The 22,309-nt window shown below is 36.7% G+C and overlaps 4 protein-coding genes and 1 non-coding gene across 6 annotated transcripts; 2 read left to right on the top strand and 3 right to left on the bottom strand.

The window, feature by feature from the left end:
• Positions 996 to 2,318, top strand: LOC105174786 (zinc finger protein CONSTANS-LIKE 4-like). Its single transcript, XM_011096975.2, has 2 exons — positions 996 to 1,631; positions 1,758 to 2,318. The coding sequence occupies exons 1-2, from the start codon at positions 1,116 to 1,118 to the stop codon at positions 2,046 to 2,048; spliced, it is 807 nt and encodes a 268-aa protein (XP_011095277.1). The 5' UTR covers positions 996 to 1,115; the 3' UTR covers positions 2,049 to 2,318.
• Positions 4,846 to 8,799, bottom strand: LOC105174785 (universal stress protein PHOS34). 2 transcript variants are annotated; one of them, XR_848858.2, is made up of 4 exons: positions 8,002 to 8,799; positions 5,577 to 6,331; positions 5,390 to 5,442; positions 4,846 to 5,210 (listed from the first exon to the last, which is right to left on the bottom strand). XR_848858.2 is itself a non-coding variant. In XM_011096974.2 (3 exons), the coding sequence occupies exons 1-2, from the start codon at positions 8,705 to 8,707 to the stop codon at positions 5,435 to 5,437; spliced, it is 714 nt and encodes a 237-aa protein (XP_011095276.1). In that variant the 5' UTR covers positions 8,708 to 8,794; the 3' UTR covers positions 4,882 to 5,210; positions 5,390 to 5,434. The 2 variants fall into 2 exon arrangements, 1 of the variants encoding a protein (XP_011095276.1); XM_011096974.2 differs by lacking the exon at positions 5,577 to 6,331 and having other exon boundaries at positions 4,882 to 5,210; positions 8,002 to 8,794.
• Positions 9,017 to 9,098, top strand: TRNAS-AGA. The gene has a single exon. It is a non-coding gene; the product is annotated as a tRNA-Ser (tRNA).
• LOC105175127 lies at positions 10,554 to 12,136 on the bottom strand. Its single transcript, XM_011097474.2, has 3 exons — positions 11,437 to 12,136; positions 11,143 to 11,343; positions 10,554 to 10,910 (listed from the first exon to the last, which is right to left on the bottom strand). Exons 1-3 carry the CDS (start codon positions 12,016 to 12,018, stop codon positions 10,677 to 10,679), a joined length of 1,017 nt encoding a protein of 338 aa, XP_011095776.1. The 5' UTR covers positions 12,019 to 12,136; the 3' UTR covers positions 10,554 to 10,676.
• On the bottom strand, positions 20,692 to 22,274 carry LOC110013021. Its single transcript, XM_020698495.1, has 3 exons — positions 21,572 to 22,274; positions 21,277 to 21,477; positions 20,692 to 21,048 (listed from the first exon to the last, which is right to left on the bottom strand). The coding sequence occupies exons 1-3, from the start codon at positions 22,151 to 22,153 to the stop codon at positions 20,815 to 20,817; spliced, it is 1,017 nt and encodes a 338-aa protein (XP_020554154.1). The 5' UTR covers positions 22,154 to 22,274; the 3' UTR covers positions 20,692 to 20,814.

The following is a 22,309-nucleotide window of genomic DNA, read 5'->3' as shown; positions in this document are numbered from 1 at the left end:
AATAGAATCTAATCTGAAAGTTAGTAGGGTGAATTTGTACGTACTGAAACTCAACTAAAACAAAATATTTTTCCAAATTTGATGCTACAACATAATAGTTGTTTTGGTTGAATTCTTTGGTATTTGGTGTTAACCCACAAACAGGGATGTAGCATCAGACAAGACCACAAATTGGCAGTTTTAACTAAAATCCTAGGTGAAATTTTATATTATTATAATACATAGATATTATCCTATTCCGATTGGGTAGGGGGTGGGGATCCACAGCCCATTAGGGTAGACGTCATCAGCATCGGGACTTGGTGTACTAAAACATTACAATACGTAGATAGAGGTCGTGTAAGAAGATGCACCTCCCATCCCTCAACTCATACCTCATTCCTCACCCAAGTCTCTATACAGGGAACCTTCCAAACCTCTCACAATTCCTATCCACATACTTAAAAAGTAACCTAAAACTCTCTCTATCTCTCTCTCGTTCTTGATCTTGATCTTGATCTTTATCTCTTTCTCTCTCATCCTTTCTCACTCAAGAATCATATTATGGGACGGTGTGTGGCCATGTCATTGCACCCAGATTCTGAGGCGATGAATCAAATGGCTCCTAAATATTTTGTATATCTTTGATTGATTTGGTATCCTACCTGGCCCATCCCCATATCTTCTTTACATCAATTATTCTTTCTTTTCTCCTCAAAAGTAATTGTTCCCTTCCTTTTTTCTTCCCCCCTTTTCTTTTGGTTCTTTTGCGATTGAGATGTTCTCTAATGATTAGGATGTAATTAATATATTATTCATAAAAAAAACTAATTATATAAAATAAATATATATTTGTAATTATTATAATTAATTTGAAAAACTAAATTTATTTTAAATAAAAAGTTTGGAAAGAGATTAGATAAAATAAAGTTAAAAGCAAGAATATGTGGGGGCGGTTTCTTGGGTTTGGAAGAGACAAGTAAGGTTGCTTCTATAAGTGGCTACAACTTGCACCTCCTCTTTATTTATAAGAGTCAGACACCCCCCGACGCCCAGAAGCAAATATCCATACATTCACCCATCCCCCAACTGAGATTGGAAACCTGTTCAAGTGTGAGAGAAATTTGATCGATTCAATGTCTAAGAAGGGGTGTGAGCTCTGCAGCAACCCTGCAAGAATGTTCTGCGAGTCCGATCAGGCTAGCCTTTGCTGGGACTGCGACGAGAAGGTCCATGCCGCCAATTTTCTTGTGGCTAAACACTCCCGGAACCTCCTCTGCCATGTCTGCTACTTGCCCACGCCCTGGAAGGCTGCCGGGTTGAAGCTCGGCCCAACTGTCTCTATCTGCCAGGCTTGTGCTGAGGATGGGGAGAATCGAGGGGCTTCCAGCACTATGCGTGAGAATGGAGATGAATTCGATTCTCAGGAGAGTGAGAGTGATGATGGGGAGTATTACAGTGACAGCGATGATTATAGTGATGAAGATGAGGAGGAGGAGGAGGAGGATGGAGAGAACCAAGTGGTGCCGTGGTCGGCTTCCAGTTCTAATTCGCCGCCGCCCGCCACCACGGCTAGTTCTTCCAGCAGCGAGGAGGAGAATGTTTCCTTTTCGTCCTCGAAGAGAACCCGCGACAACCCGTTTGAGTCTGAGGTAATATTTTGCTCTGTCTTTGCTTTTTCTTGTGTTCTAAATACTCTAACTGATGAACCCTGTTTGAATTTCAAGTTGATTTTCCGTGAATTGGGATTGATTTGTTTCTTGGCGATTTACGTGTAGGATGAGGATGGATGCTGTTCATCACAGAATCTGGACACGGTACTGGGTTCATCTGAATTGAGTTTTCAAGAATCACACGAGAACTATAGTTCTTCACTGAGCTTGTTTAGACCATCGAAAATGAGGAGGAGGAGCAGTGATAGTGCATTGATTCTGTCGGAGCAGGCAGCGCCGTCATCAGGCACCGCCACCATAGTGGAGAAACTGCGAAGATTCCAGCAAGAAATTGTAACAGAAGAGGGAGACGCATCAGCAATGATATTAGGCCTTTGCAAACTCACCAGAGACTGATTCTTGAACCCCTCAACATCATCTCGTGGTTGTTGGAATTGTTCCCCATACTCATATTCCTAACCAGAATTACCAAACTATACTGTTAATTTATTAGTTGTTCTCTTCTGCTCCTATCAGTCACCAACCAATTATTATTTCCTTTTTCTTTTTCTATTTGAAGTTTTCTGTCTGTATGGTTAAGTTTTGGTGGATTTGGATGTTTCTTTAGTACTATCATGTATTGATTTCATATCATCATACGAAGTAGTCTTTAGCCTTTGATTGCTAGCTCTTGCTTTCCCCAGTGGATTGAATTTTCTATTTTTAATCTTACTGTTACGTCTCTATTTCATTTTATATATGCACTCTAAATATATATATGAAAAAAAGGATATTCAAATAAAATACATAAAATAATCTTTATACGCATAATTTCTATATATTAAATAAAGTAGAACATTTCCCTGAATTTGAAATTGAATCCATTAAAATTTTACAAAATACAAATTTGATGTATTGAAGTTAAGTTACAAGTGAATTTGATTTAAGAAGTGATTATGATTTATTTTACACTTGTGACTTGAGACACACAATTCAATAAGAATAGAAGAGAATAAGTGTGTGCAGCGCAGAAGGTGCATCCAGCGCTGGAAAACATGACGGCTTTTTTGCTACTTGCATGGAATTGGCCCAAAACGGAATAAAGTGGTGTGCCTCTGACTCTGAGTTCACCACTTGGTTTGTGGAGAGTGTTGTGTGGTGATACATTCAATGAAACGTGAAAGAAAGCAGGTTGAGCAAAACTAAGACTTTAGCAATGACAAGTGAGATGTGGATTGGGATGGGGATGGGGATGGGGATGTCCCAAGAAGCAGTCCCCACCAACAATTGCTGCCCATAACCATGGCCTGCGCCTAGGCGTGGCTGCTTCTCCCACTACCTAATTCGGATACGTCCTCCTCACTTTGTAATGGTTGTGGCACTTGTCGCTCATTCTAAGGTGATACCACTATGATTTTTTCTTTTTTCGTGTGTATGTGTATGTGTGGCTTTGGTTTGAGTATTGAATTTGTTTAGATTAAAGGAGGAGTTTATATACGATCCCATTTCGTGTCAGGTGGTAAGTTGGCTTGTTTAGTTAGAAAAAGTATATGGTCTTTATTTTCTAGTAAAATATTTTTTCAACATAAAATCGTTCAATTGAAAAGGCCAGATGTATGTCCTAAGACGTCAATTATGCCAAGCACCCCGTCACTATCAAACATAAGTTAGAAGATGTAACTGTTTACATGGATACAGCCATTACCATCAACGTTCAAATTGGTGACAAATATTGATCAACATTCAACACCTCCATCCAATGTAAACGAAAAACACAACCTATTATTTGGATACACATTTTTTTGACTAGAAAAAGGAAAATGAGGAGGAGGAGGAAGGTGCATGGAATGAGTTAAATGATGGGAATTTGTAGCGTAAATGAGGTTTGTAGAGAGAATTTGGATAGGTGGGAGGTGAAAGTGGTTGTTTTTGTGGTGATGGGGAAAAGAGTATGTGAGGTGGAGAAGGGTGGGATGGGGACCATAGGCCAAAAACCAACGCTGTTTCGCAGACTAAAAACTTGTGGCTAATAGCACCTGCAGTTGCACTGCTCATCATGGTTTGAAGTTTCGGCGAAGTTCTCTGAATCTGAATCCTGTTCACGGATAAGAGTGAGGACTAATAAATGTCGACACAATTCTCCAACCATGCGATCAGTTGCTTCTTCCATTGCCCTTCATCACTCTTGTTCATTTCTACCGCCTCCAATGATTTTAACCATCATGTTTGTCTTGTTTGCTTTTATTTCTGAGTTGTTCTGGGAGATAGAGATGGAGAAAAATATAGAAATATATGTAACTGTTCTTTTTTTTAAAAAACAAAAATTGGTATGTTTGGGATGTTGTGTTTTTATAAGTTAAAAACGAATTAAGTTGTTTCTGTCCCATACATAAAAATAAGTTAAAGACACATTAATCTTGTGTTTCATAAACACACGTATTCTAGTGTTGAAGTTGGATTAGTTTAGTACCCGGTTAATAAGTTTTCCTTTTTCATAAGCTGAATGAACTTCAATGATAATATTATAATTTCAGAATAAAAAAAAAATTATGAATTTTAATCTCACAAATGTAAGCATTTGTTTACCTTGATGCTCAATTATTTGTTTCATCTGAATGACTTTTTTTTTTTTTTTTTTTTGATGTTTTTCACCGACGAGTATTTGAATGACAGGATAAATCTTATCCCCTGAAAAAAAGAAAAAAGAGAAAACTAACTTTTGTAGTATCAATGCTGTGGAAAACCCAGTTTCGTCAAAAGAGAACTCGTACTTCGTGATAACATAAATTACCAACAAATTCGTCTAATCTTGCCTGCTTCAACTAGATAGTCTAGATTCAATTCAATTTTCAAACAGCTATAGCCCGCATAAATGTAGCCCGCAAGTCACCATCCTCAGACACATTACTGAGATGATGCGTCGTGATATGGTTTGAATTTTCAAATGGCATCTAATCATTAACGTCAGATCATTCTCAAGATACCATACAACTCGGCGTAAATTAAGAAAACTTGAGAGTCCAGTCATGCCTAACCGTTGACGAAAAAGTTGTTATGTTGATGAACTTATGACTTGAGATTCTTGGGGATTAACATCGATCCACATACCGCCCATTACTTTTTCTTACCACTAGCTCTTATCATTACCCAATCAAGATTAAGTTGATTATAGTAATTGGAATTGGAATAAACACTAAAGAATAGACAGGTCATAACATAACAAAACACTAACCGTTGGCATCGCAACTCATTGAGAAAGGAACACGCCCCACTGCCATGTTATATGAACAAAAGTACTTATTCAAGTCAAGCATGCCTAACTCATTAGTTAACTAGAGCAAGGATACTCTAGAACTATTCTCAGGCATATAGATGCTGCAGAGGGAATATGACAAGTAATGCTCAACTCAGCACCTAAAAACTCATCTAAGATACAAGTAACAATGTTACATTACAAAAGCACATAATATGGAATAAAAGTACCATCAGTCCGATATACATGACATTATATTCCACATAGCAAGTATCTGAGTAATTCTCGCAAATGAAGTATTGCTTGTAGACCATGCCTTCTACATGCTGCAAATAGATAGCATAAAACAAACATCAGAAGTTGATAACAAAAGCAACAAGCTCAAAGGAAGCGGCATGCTGTGTTGCAGCTCCAACTGGGGACTAGATAAATTGAAACAGAATATTAAGAGAAAAGACAGAGAAAATATAGACAGGGAAAACTTAACAAAACAGAAATTACACACCTGCAGCATGAAATGGAATCATGGATCCATGGAGCCGAGTCTTAATTAGGAATCTGTCAGACAGACAACTTTTAGTAACACTCACAAAGCAGGGGTTTAGTTTGAGATTATTCAAAAGAACATAACAAACAGGGCATAGAGAAATAATAAAAAAGTCGTAAGTCATGATAATTTAGCTCCAAGTTACCTTCTCTCTTTTTCAGCTCAGCATCAAAAGTCTTGCCAATTCAAATCACAGGGAGATTTCAGCATGTGTTTATCAAATGAAGCCATGTTTATTTTTCAGGTAGGTGTTAGAAGTGATTGATGATTTCATGGATGACATATGGAACATGGCTGGGAAATGAATAATGAATTCATGTGTACCTAAACCCATAATCTAAACAAAGCCAGATGTTCTATTGTTTTTTAATAAACCTGTCATCTTATTTAAACAAGACTAAGAACCAACCATCACTTTTCCTTTGGGAGCCTCAATTATGTTATTTCTTTCCCACTTCAGTTCAAAGGTTCTATTGATCTCATCAAACAAATAACAACTTAATCCACTATCTCCAAATAGACCTGCTTAATGAATATTTTAGTTATGTACATAAGGGAGAGGTAGCTGGCCCAACAAAAAGATGCGAAACCCTGTCTCAAAAGGATAAGGAGCACCCACAATGTCTCTTCCAGTCATCATCAGAGTATCAACACCAAACAGATCTGATCAGCAGGTGTTAAACCATAAAATTGATACAGTAATTGGTTAAATATGATATAGTAATTGTTACTTCCTTCTCCAAAACTTTCATTCTTCCTTTCCCCATGTCCCATTGTCTGGCTGAGACATGCAGCGTCCTCAGGCCATCAGCCACCATATAAAACTCAATTCTTGCTCCTATAGTGAAAATTGGGAGTTCGCTTCCTTCACCCCAGATACAAGTTCTGCACTCCTACAAACTATAACCAGGGGTACTTGAATTGATTCATCGCATACAAAAGGTGAGACTCATTACCATGAGTTCAAAGCACAAGCAATAGCTTTTTCTAGAAAAACAACATTTACACAATCATGATGCAGTAGTTAAACAAGTCAAACTTGATCTTGAAACTTATCAAGTTTTAAGAAAAAGGGGGTGTATTAGATGGCAATGAGCTCCTAAGTGGTGCAGTAACTAGTTAATAAGAGAGCAATTTCAACAAGTTATTTTACCACACTATATCAAACTATCCATCCTACTTAGCATATAAATGTTGATAATTATTAATGGGAAGACAAGACACTTAACACCAACAAGAGCGGAAACATCAATAGCTCCATTGCTGGAGTGGAGATACATTATGCTGGACCACATATATGCACAAAATCAACTCTACCACATATATACACAAAATCTTAATGGGGTCGGTAAAATACAACGTGCAACCAGAAGTAAAAATACTTTCACAAAAGATCTTATGAAACTCGGAAAACTGCAAATTCAGCCTTTTAATAAGGGGTCTAATCATTACAAAATTGAGCTAGGAACTAAAACTGAATAACCTAATAATGAGAGATGGCCATATTTTAACTTTCGATCATGCCATCCATGGACATAAGAACAAATAAGAAACACTAACAGAAAAGAATATTATTAGACAACACCGATAAGATTTAGCTTACTGGTTCAAGCAAGACAAACAAACAAATTGAAGACAATGGAAGCAAAAATTAATTTTCAGATTCTTTTGGGGCGATTACTATCCGGATAAAGAGCAACAGCAGAATCTAACTTTTGCAGTACAAAATCCATGAAGTTTTAGTCAAGTACCCTAAGAACCTTCTAACCCTTACATACACTATACATCGCTCAAACCAGCATTAAACTTGTCACTTCTCCATATAGGGCGGGTTTATCCTTAAGGCTCGCACCGTCCCGGATAATCTTAAGTACCAGTAACCAAGACAAACAAACAAATTGAAGACAATGGAAGCAAAAATTAATTTTCAGATTCTTTTGGGGCGATTACTATCCGGATAAAGAGCAACAGCAGAATCTAACTTTTGCAGTACAAAATCCATGAAGTTTTAGTCAAGTACCCTAAGAACCTTCTAACCCTTACATACACTATACATCGCTCAAACCAGCATTAAACTTGTCACTTCTCCATATAGGGCGGGTTTATCCTTACCTTAAGAACCGTCCCGGATAATCTTAAGTACCAGTAACCAAGACAAACAAACAAATTGAAGACAATGGAAGCAAAAATTAATTTTCAGATTCTTTTGGGGCGATTACTATCCGGATAAAGAGCAACAGCAGAATCTAACTTTTGCAGTACAAAATCCATGAAGTTTTAGTCAAGTACCCTAAGAACCTTCTAACCCTTACATACACTATTCATCGCTCAAACGAGCATTAAACTTGTCACTTCTCCATATAGGGCGGGTTTATCCTTAAGGCCCGCACCGTCCCGGATAATCTTAAGTACCAGTTGTTCATAGTTCACAGCATTAAAATTTACAATCTACATATCATTAGTGCTACCAACAGCACATGCACACAAAAAACATTAGACTAGGAAAGAAGAAATGCGACACAAGCAAATAAAACAACATTGCCATTGAACAATTAGAAAAAGGCACAAACCTTTTCTATCGTCAGATGCATCATGATACTCAGGCTCGTCCTCATCCTCTGCAGCAGATGCCACTGACACCACAGGCTCTCCAGTACCTCCAGCGCTGTCCTTCTCATCAGGATATCTCACGACAACAACAGGACAGACACAATGCCTCACGCAGTAATCGCTAACACTGCCAAGCCTCCCGTCGCTCCCTCTCTTTGTGGCGCCAAATCCCCTGCTCCCCATGATCACAGCACTCAATCCAAGCCTCTCAACCTCCAAACAAAGCCGCTCCTTCATATCATGATCCTTCACGATGTGGATTTTGAAGGGGATTTGCGCATCCACAAGCGGCTGCGCCAGATCGGACGCCTTCGTAGTGGTGAAGGTGTCGAAATCATCTTCCAGCTTTTGCTGAGACTCCTCATTCTCGGCGTCGACGATGGAGAGGTCGACGGAGCCCCAGTCAGCACCATAGAGGACGGAAGTGGGGCGAACGTGGAGCAAAATAACAGCGTCTCCGGGGCGGAGGTAGTGACGGACGGACCACTTGACGGCGAAAGCCGATTCGTCACTTAGATCGACCGCGATGCCGATCTTGCGCTGGGCGTTGGCGGTGGGAGTTTCAGTAGAAAGTGGGGTGGTTGGCGGAGGGAAGCGAGGGGAGGAGGAGCGGACCTTGATGGCGGCGAGGGGAGGCAGGTCGGAGTCCGGTGATGGGTGCTGCATTTCGGTGGTAGGGTTTTGAATAGTTGACTTTGGTAGGAAGATTGACTGATGTTGTGTAGAGTAAATGTAGGGGTAGGGGGGGAGGGGGGCTTAAAATCGGTGAAAGAGGTAGGACTGGTAAGAAATGCAATTTAGTAAAAAGATTGGGGGAATTTTGGAATATGCTACGAATTGATTCATAATGCTAATGCATAGCCAGTGGCCAGTGGGTTAGGTTTACTTGGCAACTACGTCTACATAACGTATTTGCGTCGTCGGAGTTTTGAACGCGTCGATCAGTTTTTGGAATGGGCCGACAACTAATCAAAGGTGGACGTGCCGGAGTGGTTATCGGGCATGACTAGAAATCATGTGGGCTCTGCCCGCGCAGGTTCGAATCCTGCCGTTCACGCTTTTTGTACCCGACACAATGCCCTCAACTATTAATTATAGTGTTATCTTATTTACATTTAAATATATGATTATGTGCATTTGCTTTTTTTAGCTTAATTAGTCTTTTGCTAAACAAAATGTGCTCCAATTCAGATTTCTCATACTGTTTTTACAAAAAAAATACATACCAAAGCCCTCTAAGAAATTACCAAATCTATAACTACATAACATCTTCCATAAATTTAGGCGCTAATTTTTTTTTAAAAAAAAAGAGAAAAAAACTCTCAATCTACAACAAATTAATTGCATCGATCTTACTTTCATCCAAGAATTTGATATATATCCCTTTTTCATCTTCATAATAACGTTAATTTGATTGGTCATGAATTCATTTTGTTGTGGCTGAATATATATATATTTATATATATATATATATATGTATATACATAATTAAACGAAAATGGAGATTTAATATGTATAGTTAATCAATTAAGCGGTGGAGAGAGGATGCCTGAAATATTATATATATAGGCAATCAAGAATTGGTGGTCTAGCCATCAATCACCCTAGCTAATTAAAAAGCTTTGTTCAATACTCAGCTAGCTTAGCTTATTGGTTTTGCACTGAGAAGTCATCTGCATAAAACAAATTTGAACCAAATCGAAGAAGCGATCTCCCTTGACTGGTCTAGATTAGCCATGTATTCACCTCAAATTGTTAATAGGTCTTGAGAATGAAAGTACGTACGAATACCCTCCAACACTTAAATTAGTTCAAATCGAGATAGAAATATGTGATTTGAAAGTTTATAATTGAAATCAATAAATACAAATTACTTTAAAATCACTCATATCTAAAGTATTTATAATATTCAAGTGTACATATGAACTAGGCCACGTGTTTCCATCTGAACTCTTCCTTGCTTTTAATTGCATGGTGGAGCATCAAGTCTTCCAACCGAGTAGTTTTTCGGGTTTTGGAGCAGGTTGGGGTTTTGAAGACCCGACCCGGGTGTTGGTACGCAGATCCCACCAACTTTTAGGCTTTTCTACCCCTAAAAGGAGGGACTTTTCTGTCTTTTTGCATAAGTAAGGGTAATACCGCCATCAAAATTTATACTGATTACAGACCACATTGTATGTATAACTTGCCAACATATATAGTCCAGCTGCCTCTGCCTGTCTCTCCCTGTCCTAACGCTAACTACTTGCTACTACCATTACCATTTATACCACTTACAGAAACTTCTCAGACATAAGTTTGTGTTTCAGCACTTACCAGGTACAACTAAACTAGAGTGAGGCAAATATTAATTAAAGAAAAAGCATGATGATGATGATCAGGTCAAGAGCGGGAGAGAGAGAGACAGAGAGAGAGAGAAGGGTGGAGGCAAGAAACTCAGAGAGAATGTATTGGCCCATTGTGGAGATAGTGAAAGTAGTTTAACAACCAAAAAGGCAAAGAAAAGGCTGTGTTTTAGTGGTGTGGAGAAGACGCATTTCACTGAAATGTTTCAAGACAAAAACTAAAAACATGAGAAGCTGCTGCAGGTGTATGTATATATCCAGTATCCCACTTTCCTACCCTACCTACCTAGCTAATAAGAGAGCTTCAGAGACAGATCAATGCAATTGATTGAGGCATGATCAAATCCAGCCATCCATCCAGAAGAAGCTTCTGACGATGAACCTCCCTCCTGCTGCACCACCTCATCGCCACCTTTCCCTGCTCCTGCTGAGGGAAAGAACTCATACTCCATCAACACTTGATTCCCACCCTCCCAACCACCTGATCCTGATCCTTTCATGTGCACTGCCACAACCTCTACGCCCTACAAATTCATATACATATCTATATGCATGATTTCAATATATATATACAGTTCCATTCATTATAGTAATTCACAGGGAAAATCAAAATGCGGGTTTTGTCTGAATCGTACATAGATTATGGAGATTATACTATGAAATTGTTATTTATGACATTCAAACCTCAAAAGTTGAGAATGAAATAGCTAACTAGGTATCTGTTGAGTGAAACGAGGGATAATGAAGATTGATTACCTGCTTGCCATTTCCAACCTGATGAGGTACCGACGGTGTTTTTGTTCCAAGGCCCTGATGATTTTCTTGGTTGATGATGTTCTGATTGTCTCCTACGTTTAACCCCAAGAATCCGCAGTCTCCAACGTTGCACATTTGCGTGTACATGTCTGATCTCACAGCTCTACCGCCGCCCCAGTTCGCACCATTTACTTTCTTTTTCTGCAAATATAAGAATGCATAGATATGTTTTACTACAAATTTTAAGGTTTACTTTTGAAAAAAACTTTAAGTAATTGCATGAACTAGGTTGACCTTGTGGCAAGCATTACAGTGTTCTGAGTAGCAGTTGACAGCATTTGGGGTGGAAGAGAGCTCTTTAGAGATCCCACTCACATTCTTACCAACAAAACCCGAATTATTCAAACACCCAATTCCAAACAGATCCGTTTGATAATGAGGCTGATCAGAAGCCAACCCACCAACACCCATCTGCCCATGAAAACCCAGATAACTCTGGTTCTGACTCAAACCCATTTGGGGGACACCCGGAGCCGCAAAGCCACCCAACTTGGAAAGCTGAACAGGAACAGAAGAAGCATTGATCAAAGCAGGATCAGGAAATGAGGGTGCAGTAAAACCCTGGTTTTTCGTGTTGATTTCAGTCATTTTCTTCCATCTTTCTTGCATCCTCAACCGCTCAAGCTTCTCAACTCCCATCCCTCTCTGCGGTTGTTTCTTCTTCTGCGACGACCCGGCAGATGATCCGTCGCAGCCCCTGGGCTTCCTCCTCCCAGAACTACGGCGTACTGGGTGGTGATCGTGATCGTGATCTTGGGGGGGCGGTGGGTTTGTGGGTTGATGGTCATTGGCCGCCATGAGGAGAGAAGTAGGCATTGTTGTAGGTAGAGTGGGCTTTGAATTAATGGAACAGTGGCTATGTGAAACAGGTTATAGAGAGAGAGAGACAGAGGGAGGGAGATGTAGAGAGAGAGAAATAAAGAAAAAAGGTAGGAACCAGAAGTAGAAGTACAGCTGAGAAATGCAAAATGTGGGGGGGTTTTCATGAAGGTTTTTGGGTGTGTCCGTACAGAAAGGGTTGATGTGAGCACTCCACTTTTTACTACTGCCACACTTTTCTGCATTTGTCTTTAGCAGCGTAGAAAGCCTTTTCCAGTTTTCCCTTTTCCAACGACTCCGATTCTGTAGAATATAACTCCACCATTTCATTTTTAAAAGAATCCAAACATAATTTTTTTAGAATATTATATATGAGAGGCTGCATTTTTTTTATATATTAAATTTCTTATTTTTACAGCCGAAATTTTTCCATGAAATAATTGTTTAACATGACATCAAAGAATAACAAAAGAAACATGCTAAAATATCAAATATTTTTTTAATAAATTAAATTTTTAGATAAAATAATCATTTAACATATTTATTTTATAACTTATAATATTTTTTAAATAAACGAACATCAACAGAGAATATTGTTATGTGGGCCAAGGGTGGGTCCATTTTGGTAATGAAAAATAGAAAGACATCTACGTCCACACACACACATATACATATATATACATATATGCTCCCCATACCATACATGAGACATGGTATAAACATGATCATTCTACTTACACACTGTATGTATGACGTGGCAATGAGTCTCTTACATATAAACCATAAATAGTTTTAAATATTACAAATTCATTTCAAAACTAAACATGCAAAGATAGATTTGCAAACAATTGATTGACATATTTTCTTCACATATATATTTATTTACAAAGCTATCAAAATATTTTCTTTTTATCAATTCTTTTAATATTCTAAAATTTGACAACTCCAAATGTATAACGAATTTGAGATTTAAATTCAGTTCGATCATTCAAGACAACTAAAATAGGTACGTAAAAATCATAAATACACACATACTAAATTAATTCTTAGAATATGTATAATAACAATCCATGTCGATCAATCACATCGAAATAACGTGAGGTCTATAAACGTAGAGTAGATAGAAGTCAAATATGTAAAAACACACTCTAAATAAATCCGATTTGATTAGGAAAAGAAAAAGCAAATAATTGGAAAAATATTAATGATTTGGGTGTAATAAATAGGGGGTGCAAACATTAAAAGCAGCATATAAAAAAGCAATGAGATAGAGTGAGATTTTTTGGTGGCCTTTCCGTCCACATCTGCTCACATATATATATATATATATATATATTATGAGATTTTGCTAATCGATTACTCTCTCTATATATATATATATATAGTTCTATAACTGGAAATTAGATCCCAAAGTCTGACTTCACCTGCTCTTCAGTACTGTTTGCTTTTCCAATACCATATGCCAAAAAACAAAGAAAAATGCACATGTCCTAAGATTAATACTCTATTCTTCCACAACATTAACATCATGTTGTGTGGGAGCTAACAAAATATTAATGTGGAATGTTTGTTTTGTTCAATTTGGACTATAACTACTTTTCTTTCTTTCTTGCCATATTTTCCCCAACTTTTTTTTTTACACTCATACATCCAACACACTTATACACCCAAAAATTCGAATACAAAAAAAAATCTTATGTCTGAACTTTTGGATTGTCTCCTCAAGACATGTCATATTTCCGAATCTTGAGGACATGAAAATCAATGTTGCTGTTAATTTGTGCAATATGAACATTTGGTTTGAAATTTTTTTTCAAAATTGAACACATTTTAATTTGTGAATCATGCATGTTTTCAAATAATTACACTTAATTCATGGTGTTTTATTGCAGGATTGAAAATAAATGATCTAAATAAGATGTCGTATGCTTTTCCCCTTATCATTCAGATATTACACATAAGAAGTGGTCAGTATATAAGAATCTTATCAATATGGGTGCATGTTTAATTTATGTATAATAGTTTATTATCTATTTTTTTCTTTCATGTGTATCAATTATTTATGAAAAAATTATAATTTTAATCTTTTAAATATAGGGGGACTACAATTTTGACTGTTATTCAAATCAACTTTGGCAATTTGCGGTCTTGTAATTAAAAAGAATCGGCAATTTGATTACATAGCACCTTACATGCACTACACATGCAATTTTCAATCAATTTATGAATTCTCGATCAGAAATATCCTCAAATTGTTATTTACAGGACAAAATATTACAATTTTGTCATTATTTAGTTTAAAATTATTTTGATATGTTTAATTGAATATTTTATATTTAAAATATTAATTACTTTATCGAGTCGTATGTAAAAAATAATAAATAATCCTCACATGCCTTTTATTTTGCCAATTAATTTTCCATGTTAAGTTATCATTTTTTTTTCTAGCTTCTCACCATTGTGGATCAGAAAATAAGTGCAAAAAATTGCTTAGTTTGAGTACTAATGTGATGCCTTAAAGCGTGTTTCTAAACCTGAGTATAGACTCTTAAATTGAGATTTTTGCCAATCTTATGAGCGACAATACACTGTTTCATGCATAATTACTCCTAAAATCGGGTTCAATATCTCTTGATTTTAATGATCATCTAACAACTAGCTCAATATGTTAGTTTTCATTAAATTTTCATTCGTTCTGTATAATTAGTTGCCAAAAGCCCCTTTATGGTTGTGAAATATAATTTTACTTATATTTTAAAAACTTTTAAAATTTTTCTTGGACCCAGTGGATAGTTTTTTTTATAAACTTTTAAAATTTTTCATCCACTTCGTCCAAATATTTTTATAAAATTTAACTAAAAAAAGAAAAAATATATATATACAACAAGGACAAAGTTGACAATTTCAAATCTCAATCCAAGAATTATATAATTCCATCAAATTAACATTATGGGTATTTTTAATTTTCTAAGCAATAAAGGAATATTCACAATTATGCTGATTATCAGAGAAGCTCGTTGTAATATTTCATTATAATCTGTATATGCTTGAATTTCACCAAACAAGTCTTAGAACGTGGAGCGTGTGGATGTAACATATATACTTACAAACATTATTTTATTTTGATCTAAATAATATAAATTTTTGTTCTGATACTACCATGTTTAAGATAGTCGATTGATAATTTACGTATTATACACTTGGAATCAAATGAAATGAAGATCACTGCTCTTTATCCAGACAATTTACTTACAGGCGATGGTCTGTTGATACCACACGCTAATTTTTAAAATAAAATAATAATAATTTTTAAAATAATAATTATATATTTAAATAGTTATATCAATAAATGTACTTATTTATTTCAAATTATCCAAATTATCTCTTAACCGTCAATATACTATTATATTCATCCACCACTTGCACTCATGTTAATCATTATATCCGCTTTTATCATATACTGATTCTTTTTTTTAAAAAAAAAAATTGTATCATATTCATCTGACTATATACACACAAGTACTTCATGATACATTAACTAATAAAAGAAGATAAACAGTAATAAACTTATAATAATAATAATTGGTTCTGGAAAAGGTAAATCGAATTAGTGTTGTGAAACATGAAGTGGTGGAGGAGTTTTTGTCCCAAAAGGGTAGGATTTGGAGAGTTATGATGAAGTCTAGAACCTGAACATCAACATAAAGATTTCATGATATTATAAAAGGGTAGGATTTGGAGAGTTATGATGAAGTCTAGAACCTGAATATCAACATCAAGAATTCATGACATTATGACCCCTAATGCATGCTGCTCAGGTTCTTCCCACAATACCTATACGTTTGGACATCGTTGCTTCTGGATAAGTTGGGACGTAGATGTTAGATTACTTCATTGATGCCCATGAAAATAACTGATGACCAACACTATACTTAATGATAGTGTAGTGTAGAGAGTTTAACTGTAGGGGGGAAGCAAGAATCAAAGACATACATATATATATATGTATGGAAATTAAAGCTGCTGACATACTTTATTAGGATGTCTAGATTTTTAATAGTGTGTTTGAATAAGGGGTTGGCATTGATTTGTCCCTTGGGGTGAGAGGATTTGGCATAAGGATGATGGGATATAGAGTAACTGTTAGTTGTGGCTTTATGCAACTTTTATACAAGCCTAACTACTCCTGGCAAACTAGCCAAATCTCACTTCTTCTCGAAAATCTTAGTTGAGATTCATATCTGCATCCATCTCTCTCCTCTTTCCAACCAATACATACTCTCTCACACACAGTCAGAGAGTGTGATTACAGTATTTGGCATGCAGATTGTACAGCACTGCAAAAGCCCATCTGAGTTGCAGACAGTGTACATTGAACTTCAATGTAAGATTTTAGGTGTGGATGCGAACCAACTTTGAGCATAAATCTGAATCGTCTATATGGTGGCATACCATATCAAATGTGTGCCTGTACTGTAATTCAAAGGTACACTTTTCAAACACCCCATTCCATGAAAAAGAAACAAAGCCCCTGTCACCTGTTCCTTGTGTTTGTACCTTGAGACAGTAAATAACAAAGCCCTAAGCCCAGATCAAGATATATAGTGTCAGGATGTGTCTGCTCTATGTGGTCCTCAACCTCCCATTCTTGCTCTCCCACATTCTACTTTTCTTTATTAACCTTAGCTGACACTAATATTTTTCTACATACTCAACAAAAAAGGAAAAGGAAAAGAGTCGATAATTCCTTAAATTGGAGATAAGGGAAAGACATGGAAATCAGAAAGTAAATTAAGACAACATCTTCAAACTACATGACTGTCCTCGTATATTTAGCTTAACCATAATGTCTATTCGTAAGATGTTAAAGACAAGATTATCCTTGATAGGTTAATTAGACATATGTTGGACATGCTCCATGACACCATTTCCAGCAACTATTGCATGATAACTTCCTCATTCTAAGTCAGACAAGTTTCTGACAGCCAGTTGAAATCTTACACCCTGAAACTATATATATCAAACACAGAATATCATCACCAAGTAGATGACCATTGATTCACGTTAGTACGAAGATGATCGTGCAAAAAATATTATGAAAACTCAAGGAGCTTCAGCTGGCTATCCAAAAAAATTGAAATAGTATCACTGTAGTTTAATATGTCCAGGGCATGTGCATTCAATATCCTAGGAGTCATGGGCATATATAGTGGTGGTTGCTGTCTGGACAATGAAGTGTGGATTTCCAAAAAGAATATTATATCCACACACACACACATGCTCAGAAGGGTTTCTACATACAAGTTTGAACCCATTTTTTAGAATGCCAGGCTCTCAGGCAAGATGAAGGATCCACTTATGCATATTATCAAACTCCTAACTCAGCTGCATCCTTTGGCAAATGCATGACTACTTGAGCAATGGACTGAGTTCTCAAAACTCTCCTTCCAGCCATGTATCACCATTTCAATATTCCAACATCAATCTTCGCTTAGCCATGTTTTATGATTTTAAACAATTGTTAATTAGCTTCCTGCATTTCCCTTTCTGTGGCAGAAAAATAGAAAATTTACCTCAAATCTAAAATGCAATTACTTTTGCATTATCTTTATTCTTATATCACGTCCTCCTATTCCTTCAGCAAGGGTGTAAGACTTCAATTAGAGGACATATATACTTTCCACAGTCTTCATGTCAAATCAGTACTTCTAGGTATAACCACAAGATAATGATTCATAATACAAACATAACATGGTAATACGTCCCGCTGTATCTTTTCCCCATTAGCTATTTGAGCTAAAATATAACATATATATATCAGGTTTGGCATCTGATCCTACTACAACCATGATAGCATAAGCACCATTTTTGTGATTGTACTACTTGATCAAACTATAAACTAATATTCGATGCTTGATTTTTAAATAAATCGTAAGATAATGAAACATATAAGTCCGGAGACAACCATCGGAAAGCTTTGAATGATAAACAGGTATTATCAACTAACATACAGACAACATCACTGCGTGTGAAATGACTTAGAAGCCTTTGCCTTTTGGTTGCGAGCGTTGAGTTCCAATATCTACATACACGTATAATAAACATTAGATCCGATAAGTACTTCTATTGCAACTATGCTTCTATCTTGCACCTATCCACACTTACAACATGGGAAGCAATCCATTTTCCACTCACAAGGGATTTATTTCCTGTCAAAATCTCGAGATTCATTCTTCTGCCAAAAACTACGCAAAAGAATAAAAAAACAGTTAAGAAGGAAATGAGAGGGAACAGTCCTCCTAGTACAAACACACGCCAAAAACCTTGCCTGCGCTACTCAACAAAAATTACTTTATTTTCTTTCCGAATCTTCCCTCTCTAGTACCTTAGGACGATTCCTCTGCAAGAACCCTTCCATGATCACCCTTTTCTTGTACTCCTCCGGCTCAACAACGTTTCCGTTTACCGGCCAGCCACCGTCTTGAGACCCGCAGCTCGGAGCAAAAAACAGCCATGTTAAAATGCAATAACCTTCCCCCAGAAAACCAAAGCTACTAGACAAACCAGGAGAAGGAACATTCCTGCAGCAATTGTGTAACTACATTTGCTATCAACCCTTTTCGTGTGCCTATTGTTTGTTCTTGTCGGTCTCGAATCAAGAGAAGCAGGCCCCTTAATTCTTTCGGATCCCGAACTGAGTCCGATGTAATGGAAGAGGCAGAGGAAGGGGGCGTCGATGAAAACAACGACTGATGGTCGAAACTTTCTTCATTATAGTCCGAAAATCCCTTGTAGAAAATTGCTAAGTAATGATGCAGACTATAAAAACAGTTTAAGGTGGCATTGGCCATATGGAGCACAGCAAAGTATGATATTTTCTTATATTTAAAGAATCTTTTAGTCGTAGTTAATGTATTAATTTAATTATTTTCAGCGTTATTTATGTTTTGTTGTCTTTTGGACATTAAGTTTCAAGTGTGTATAAGTTGAAAACTAACATACTATTTCTTAAATAAGAAAAATAATATAAGAAACTCTAAAAGTTCCCTACTCTTTTTAGTTCATTATTCATTATTTTTTGTGTTTTAAGTCTTCATTAGAGTGTTTGATGGAGATAAAGGTGAATTATATTTTTTTAGAGTATCATCACTTCTTGAAATTAATTCTTTATCGAAAAATGAGCTTTATTAAAGACCGAAAAGTGTTATAATATATAGCTATGCATCTATTGTGATAACTAAAATAGATAGAAGAATGAAAAATTATTTAAGAGCAAAACATTACCATATTGTAATTTTAGAAATTTAACCAAAATTTAAATTTTTAGAATTTTGGTTTTTTCAATTATATTAACAATTCTTAAGTGGCATCAAAATATACGGGTCCAAATAGAAAAATAAAATAATAAGAATAAAGAATACGATTTAAAAAAAATAAAATCTCAAATTGCATGAAGAAAATTATATACACGAGTGTAAATCATATTAAATTTTATTATTTTGATTATATATTGCATAATTAATTATAAAATATTAAATATATATATATTTTTTTTTTCTTTTTCTGCTACTTATATGAAGGTACTTGATTTAACAACCATGTGAAGTGCTTGTCACCTTTTGGTTAAATTTCTAATAGTAGTACTAAAAGTGTAGATATTTTATTATTATAGTATTTTTCAACCTTATTTTTTAAATTACGATATCATTATTGCAAAAGATTTTAAATTATGATACTAAAATTATCATTTTTGAATTTATAATTTCATAATGCGCATTATGCTTTGAATATATATATATATATTATATTTTTCTATATTAAAAAAAATATGTATATTATTTTTTCTAAAACAAGAAACTAAATAAGAGATAAGGTTGTGCTCATAGTTTGGAATTGGGCGTCTAACATCATTACATTTTTATTTATATTTAACATTACATAATATCTGTATCTATCTTATGGTCCCCGCCCCTTTGTCTAAATTCACCGCCACCAGGCATTTTTTAGACCGCGCACTCTAAAACAGGGTTCCTTTCCTATTCTGTTGGTCACTAAAACCACGTCCACTCTGCCTCTATATAAACAACCCGAACAACATATTCACCTCTTGAAGTTCTCCTCCCATAAAAAGTAAAAACCCATCACTACTTAGTTTTCTCAGCTCGAAAGCTGCAAATCAGAATAAGTTGGGCAAGCAGAGCTTGGTTAGTGTCTGCAAGCATTAGGCACAGCTAGCTAGCTAGCTTTATTGGTTTAATTTGCGCAGAGAGAGTCGTCTGCGCAAAACAAACTTATACTGCTTACAGTCCACATTGTATGTACAGCTTTGCCAATATACGTAGTCCAGCTGCCTCTGCCTGTCTCTCCCTGTCCTAACGCTAACTACTTACTACTACCATTACCATTTATAACCCCTTACAGAAACTTTTCAGACATAAGTTTGTGTTTCAGCACTTACCAGGTACAACTAAACTAGAGTGAGGCAAATATTAATTAAAGAAAAAGCATGATGATGATGATCAGATCAAGAGCGGGAGAGAGAGAGAGAGAGAGAGAGAGAGAGAGAGAGAGAGAGAAGGGTGGAGGCAAGAAACTCAGAGAGAATGTATTGGCCCATTGTGGAGATAGTGAAAGTAGTTTAACAACCAAAAAGGCAAAGAAAAGGCTGTGTTTTAGTGGTGTGGAGAAGACGCATTTCACTGAAATGTTTCAAGACAAAAACTAAAAACATGAGAAGCTGCTGCAGGTGTATGTATATATCCAGTATCCCACTTTCCTACCCTACCTACCTAGCTAATAAGAGAGCTTCAGAGAAAGATCAATGCAATTGATTGAGGCATGATCAAATCCAGCCATCCATCCAGAAGAAGCTTCTGACGATGAACCTCCCTCCTGCTGCACCACCTCATCGCCACCTTTCCCTGCTCCTGCTGAGGGAAAGAACTCATACTCCATCAACACTTGATTCCCACCCTCCCAACCACCTGATCCTGATCCTTTCATGTGCACTGCCACAACCTCTACGCCCTACAAATTCATATACATATCTATATGCATGATTTCAATATATATACAGTTTCATTCATTATAGTAATTCACAGGGAAGATCAAAATGCGGGTTTTGTCTAAATCTTACATAGATTATGGAGATTATACTATGAAATTGTTATATATGACATTCAAACCTCAAAAGTTGAGAATGAAATAGCTAACTAGGCCCTGTTGGTGAAACGAGGGATAATGAAGATTGATTACCTGCTTGCCATTTCCAACCTGATGAGGTACCGAAAGTGTTTTTGTTCCAAGGCCCTGATGATTATCTTGGTTGATGATATTCTGATTGTCTCCTGTGTTTAACCCCAAGAATCCGCAGTCTCCAACGTTGCACATTTGCGTGTACATGTCTGATCTCACAGCTCTACCGCCGCCCCAGTTCTCACCGTTTACTTTCTTTTTCTGCAAATTTAAGAATGCATATATATGTTTTACTACAAATTTTAAGGTTTATTTTTGGAAAAAACTTTTGAGTAATTGCATGAACTAGGTTGACCTTGTGGCAAGCATTACAGTGTTCGGAGTAGCAGTTGACAGCATTTGGGGTGGAAGAGAGCTCTTTAGAGATCCCACTCACATTCTTACCAACAAAACCCGAATTATTCAAACACCCAATTCCAAACAGATCCGTGTGATGATGAGGCTGATCAGAAGCCAACCCACCAACACCCATCTGCCCATGAAAACCCAGATAACTCTGGTTCTGACTCAAACCCATTTGGGGGACACCCGGAGCCGCAAAGCCACCCAACTTGGAAATCTGAACAGGAACAGAAGAAGCATTGATCAAAGCAGGATCAGGAAATGAGGGTGCAGTAAAACCCTGGTTTTTCGTGTTGATTTCAGTCATTTTCTTCCATCTTTCTTGCATCCTCAACCGCTCAAGCTTCTCAACTCCCATCCCTCTCTGCGGTTGTTTCTTCTTCTGCGACGACCCAGCAGATGATCCGTCGCAGCCCCTGGGCTTCCTCCTCCCAGAACTACGGCGTACTGGGTGGAGATCGTGATCGTGATCTTGGGGGGGCGGTGGGTTTGTGGGTTGATGGTCATTGGCCGCCATGAGGAGAGAAGTAGGCATTGTTGTAGGTAGAGTGGGCTTTGAATTAATGGAACAGTGGCTATGTGAAACAGGTTAGAGAGAGAGAGAGCGAGAGAGAGGGAGATGTAGAGAGAGAGAAATAAAGAAAAAAGGTAGCAACCAGAAGTAGAAGTACAGCTGAGAAATGCAAAATGT

This window comes from Sesamum indicum, linkage group LG12, assembly GCF_000512975.1.
Source record: "Sesamum indicum cultivar Zhongzhi No. 13 linkage group LG12, S_indicum_v1.0, whole genome shotgun sequence".
Classification (NCBI taxonomy): Eukaryota; Viridiplantae; Streptophyta; class Magnoliopsida; order Lamiales; family Pedaliaceae; genus Sesamum; species Sesamum indicum.
This window is presented reverse-complemented; position numbering and strand designations above follow the sequence as displayed.

Coding starts and splice junctions, on each gene's coding strand:
- LOC110013021 (XM_020698495.1), bottom strand. CDS start 22,153: ATGCCTACTTCTCTCCTCATGGCGGCCAATGACCATCAACCCACAAAC. Junction 21,478..21,571: donor ACTGTAATGCTTGCCACAAG/GTCAACCTAGTT, acceptor TTAAATTTGCAG/AAAAAGAAAGTAAACGGTGA. Junction 21,049..21,276: donor AGGTTGGAAATGGCAAGCAG/GTAATCAATCTT, acceptor ATGAATTTGTAG/GGCGTAGAGGTTGTGGCAGT.
- LOC105174785 (XM_011096974.2), bottom strand. CDS start 8,707: ATGCAGCACCCATCACCGGACTCCGACCTGCCTCCCCTCGCCGCCATC.
- LOC105175127 (XM_011097474.2), bottom strand. CDS start 12,018: ATGCCTACTTCTCTCCTCATGGCGGCCAATGACCATCAACCCACAAAC. Junction 11,344..11,436: donor ACTGTAATGCTTGCCACAAG/GTCAACCTAGTT, acceptor TTATATTTGCAG/AAAAAGAAAGTAAATGGTGC. Junction 10,911..11,142: donor AGGTTGGAAATGGCAAGCAG/GTAATCAATCTT, acceptor ATGAATTTGTAG/GGCGTAGAGGTTGTGGCAGT.
- LOC105174786 (XM_011096975.2), top strand. CDS start 1,116: ATGTCTAAGAAGGGGTGTGAGCTCTGCAGCAACCCTGCAAGAATGTTC. Junction 1,632..1,757: donor ACAACCCGTTTGAGTCTGAG/GTAATATTTTGC, acceptor ATTTACGTGTAG/GATGAGGATGGATGCTGTTC.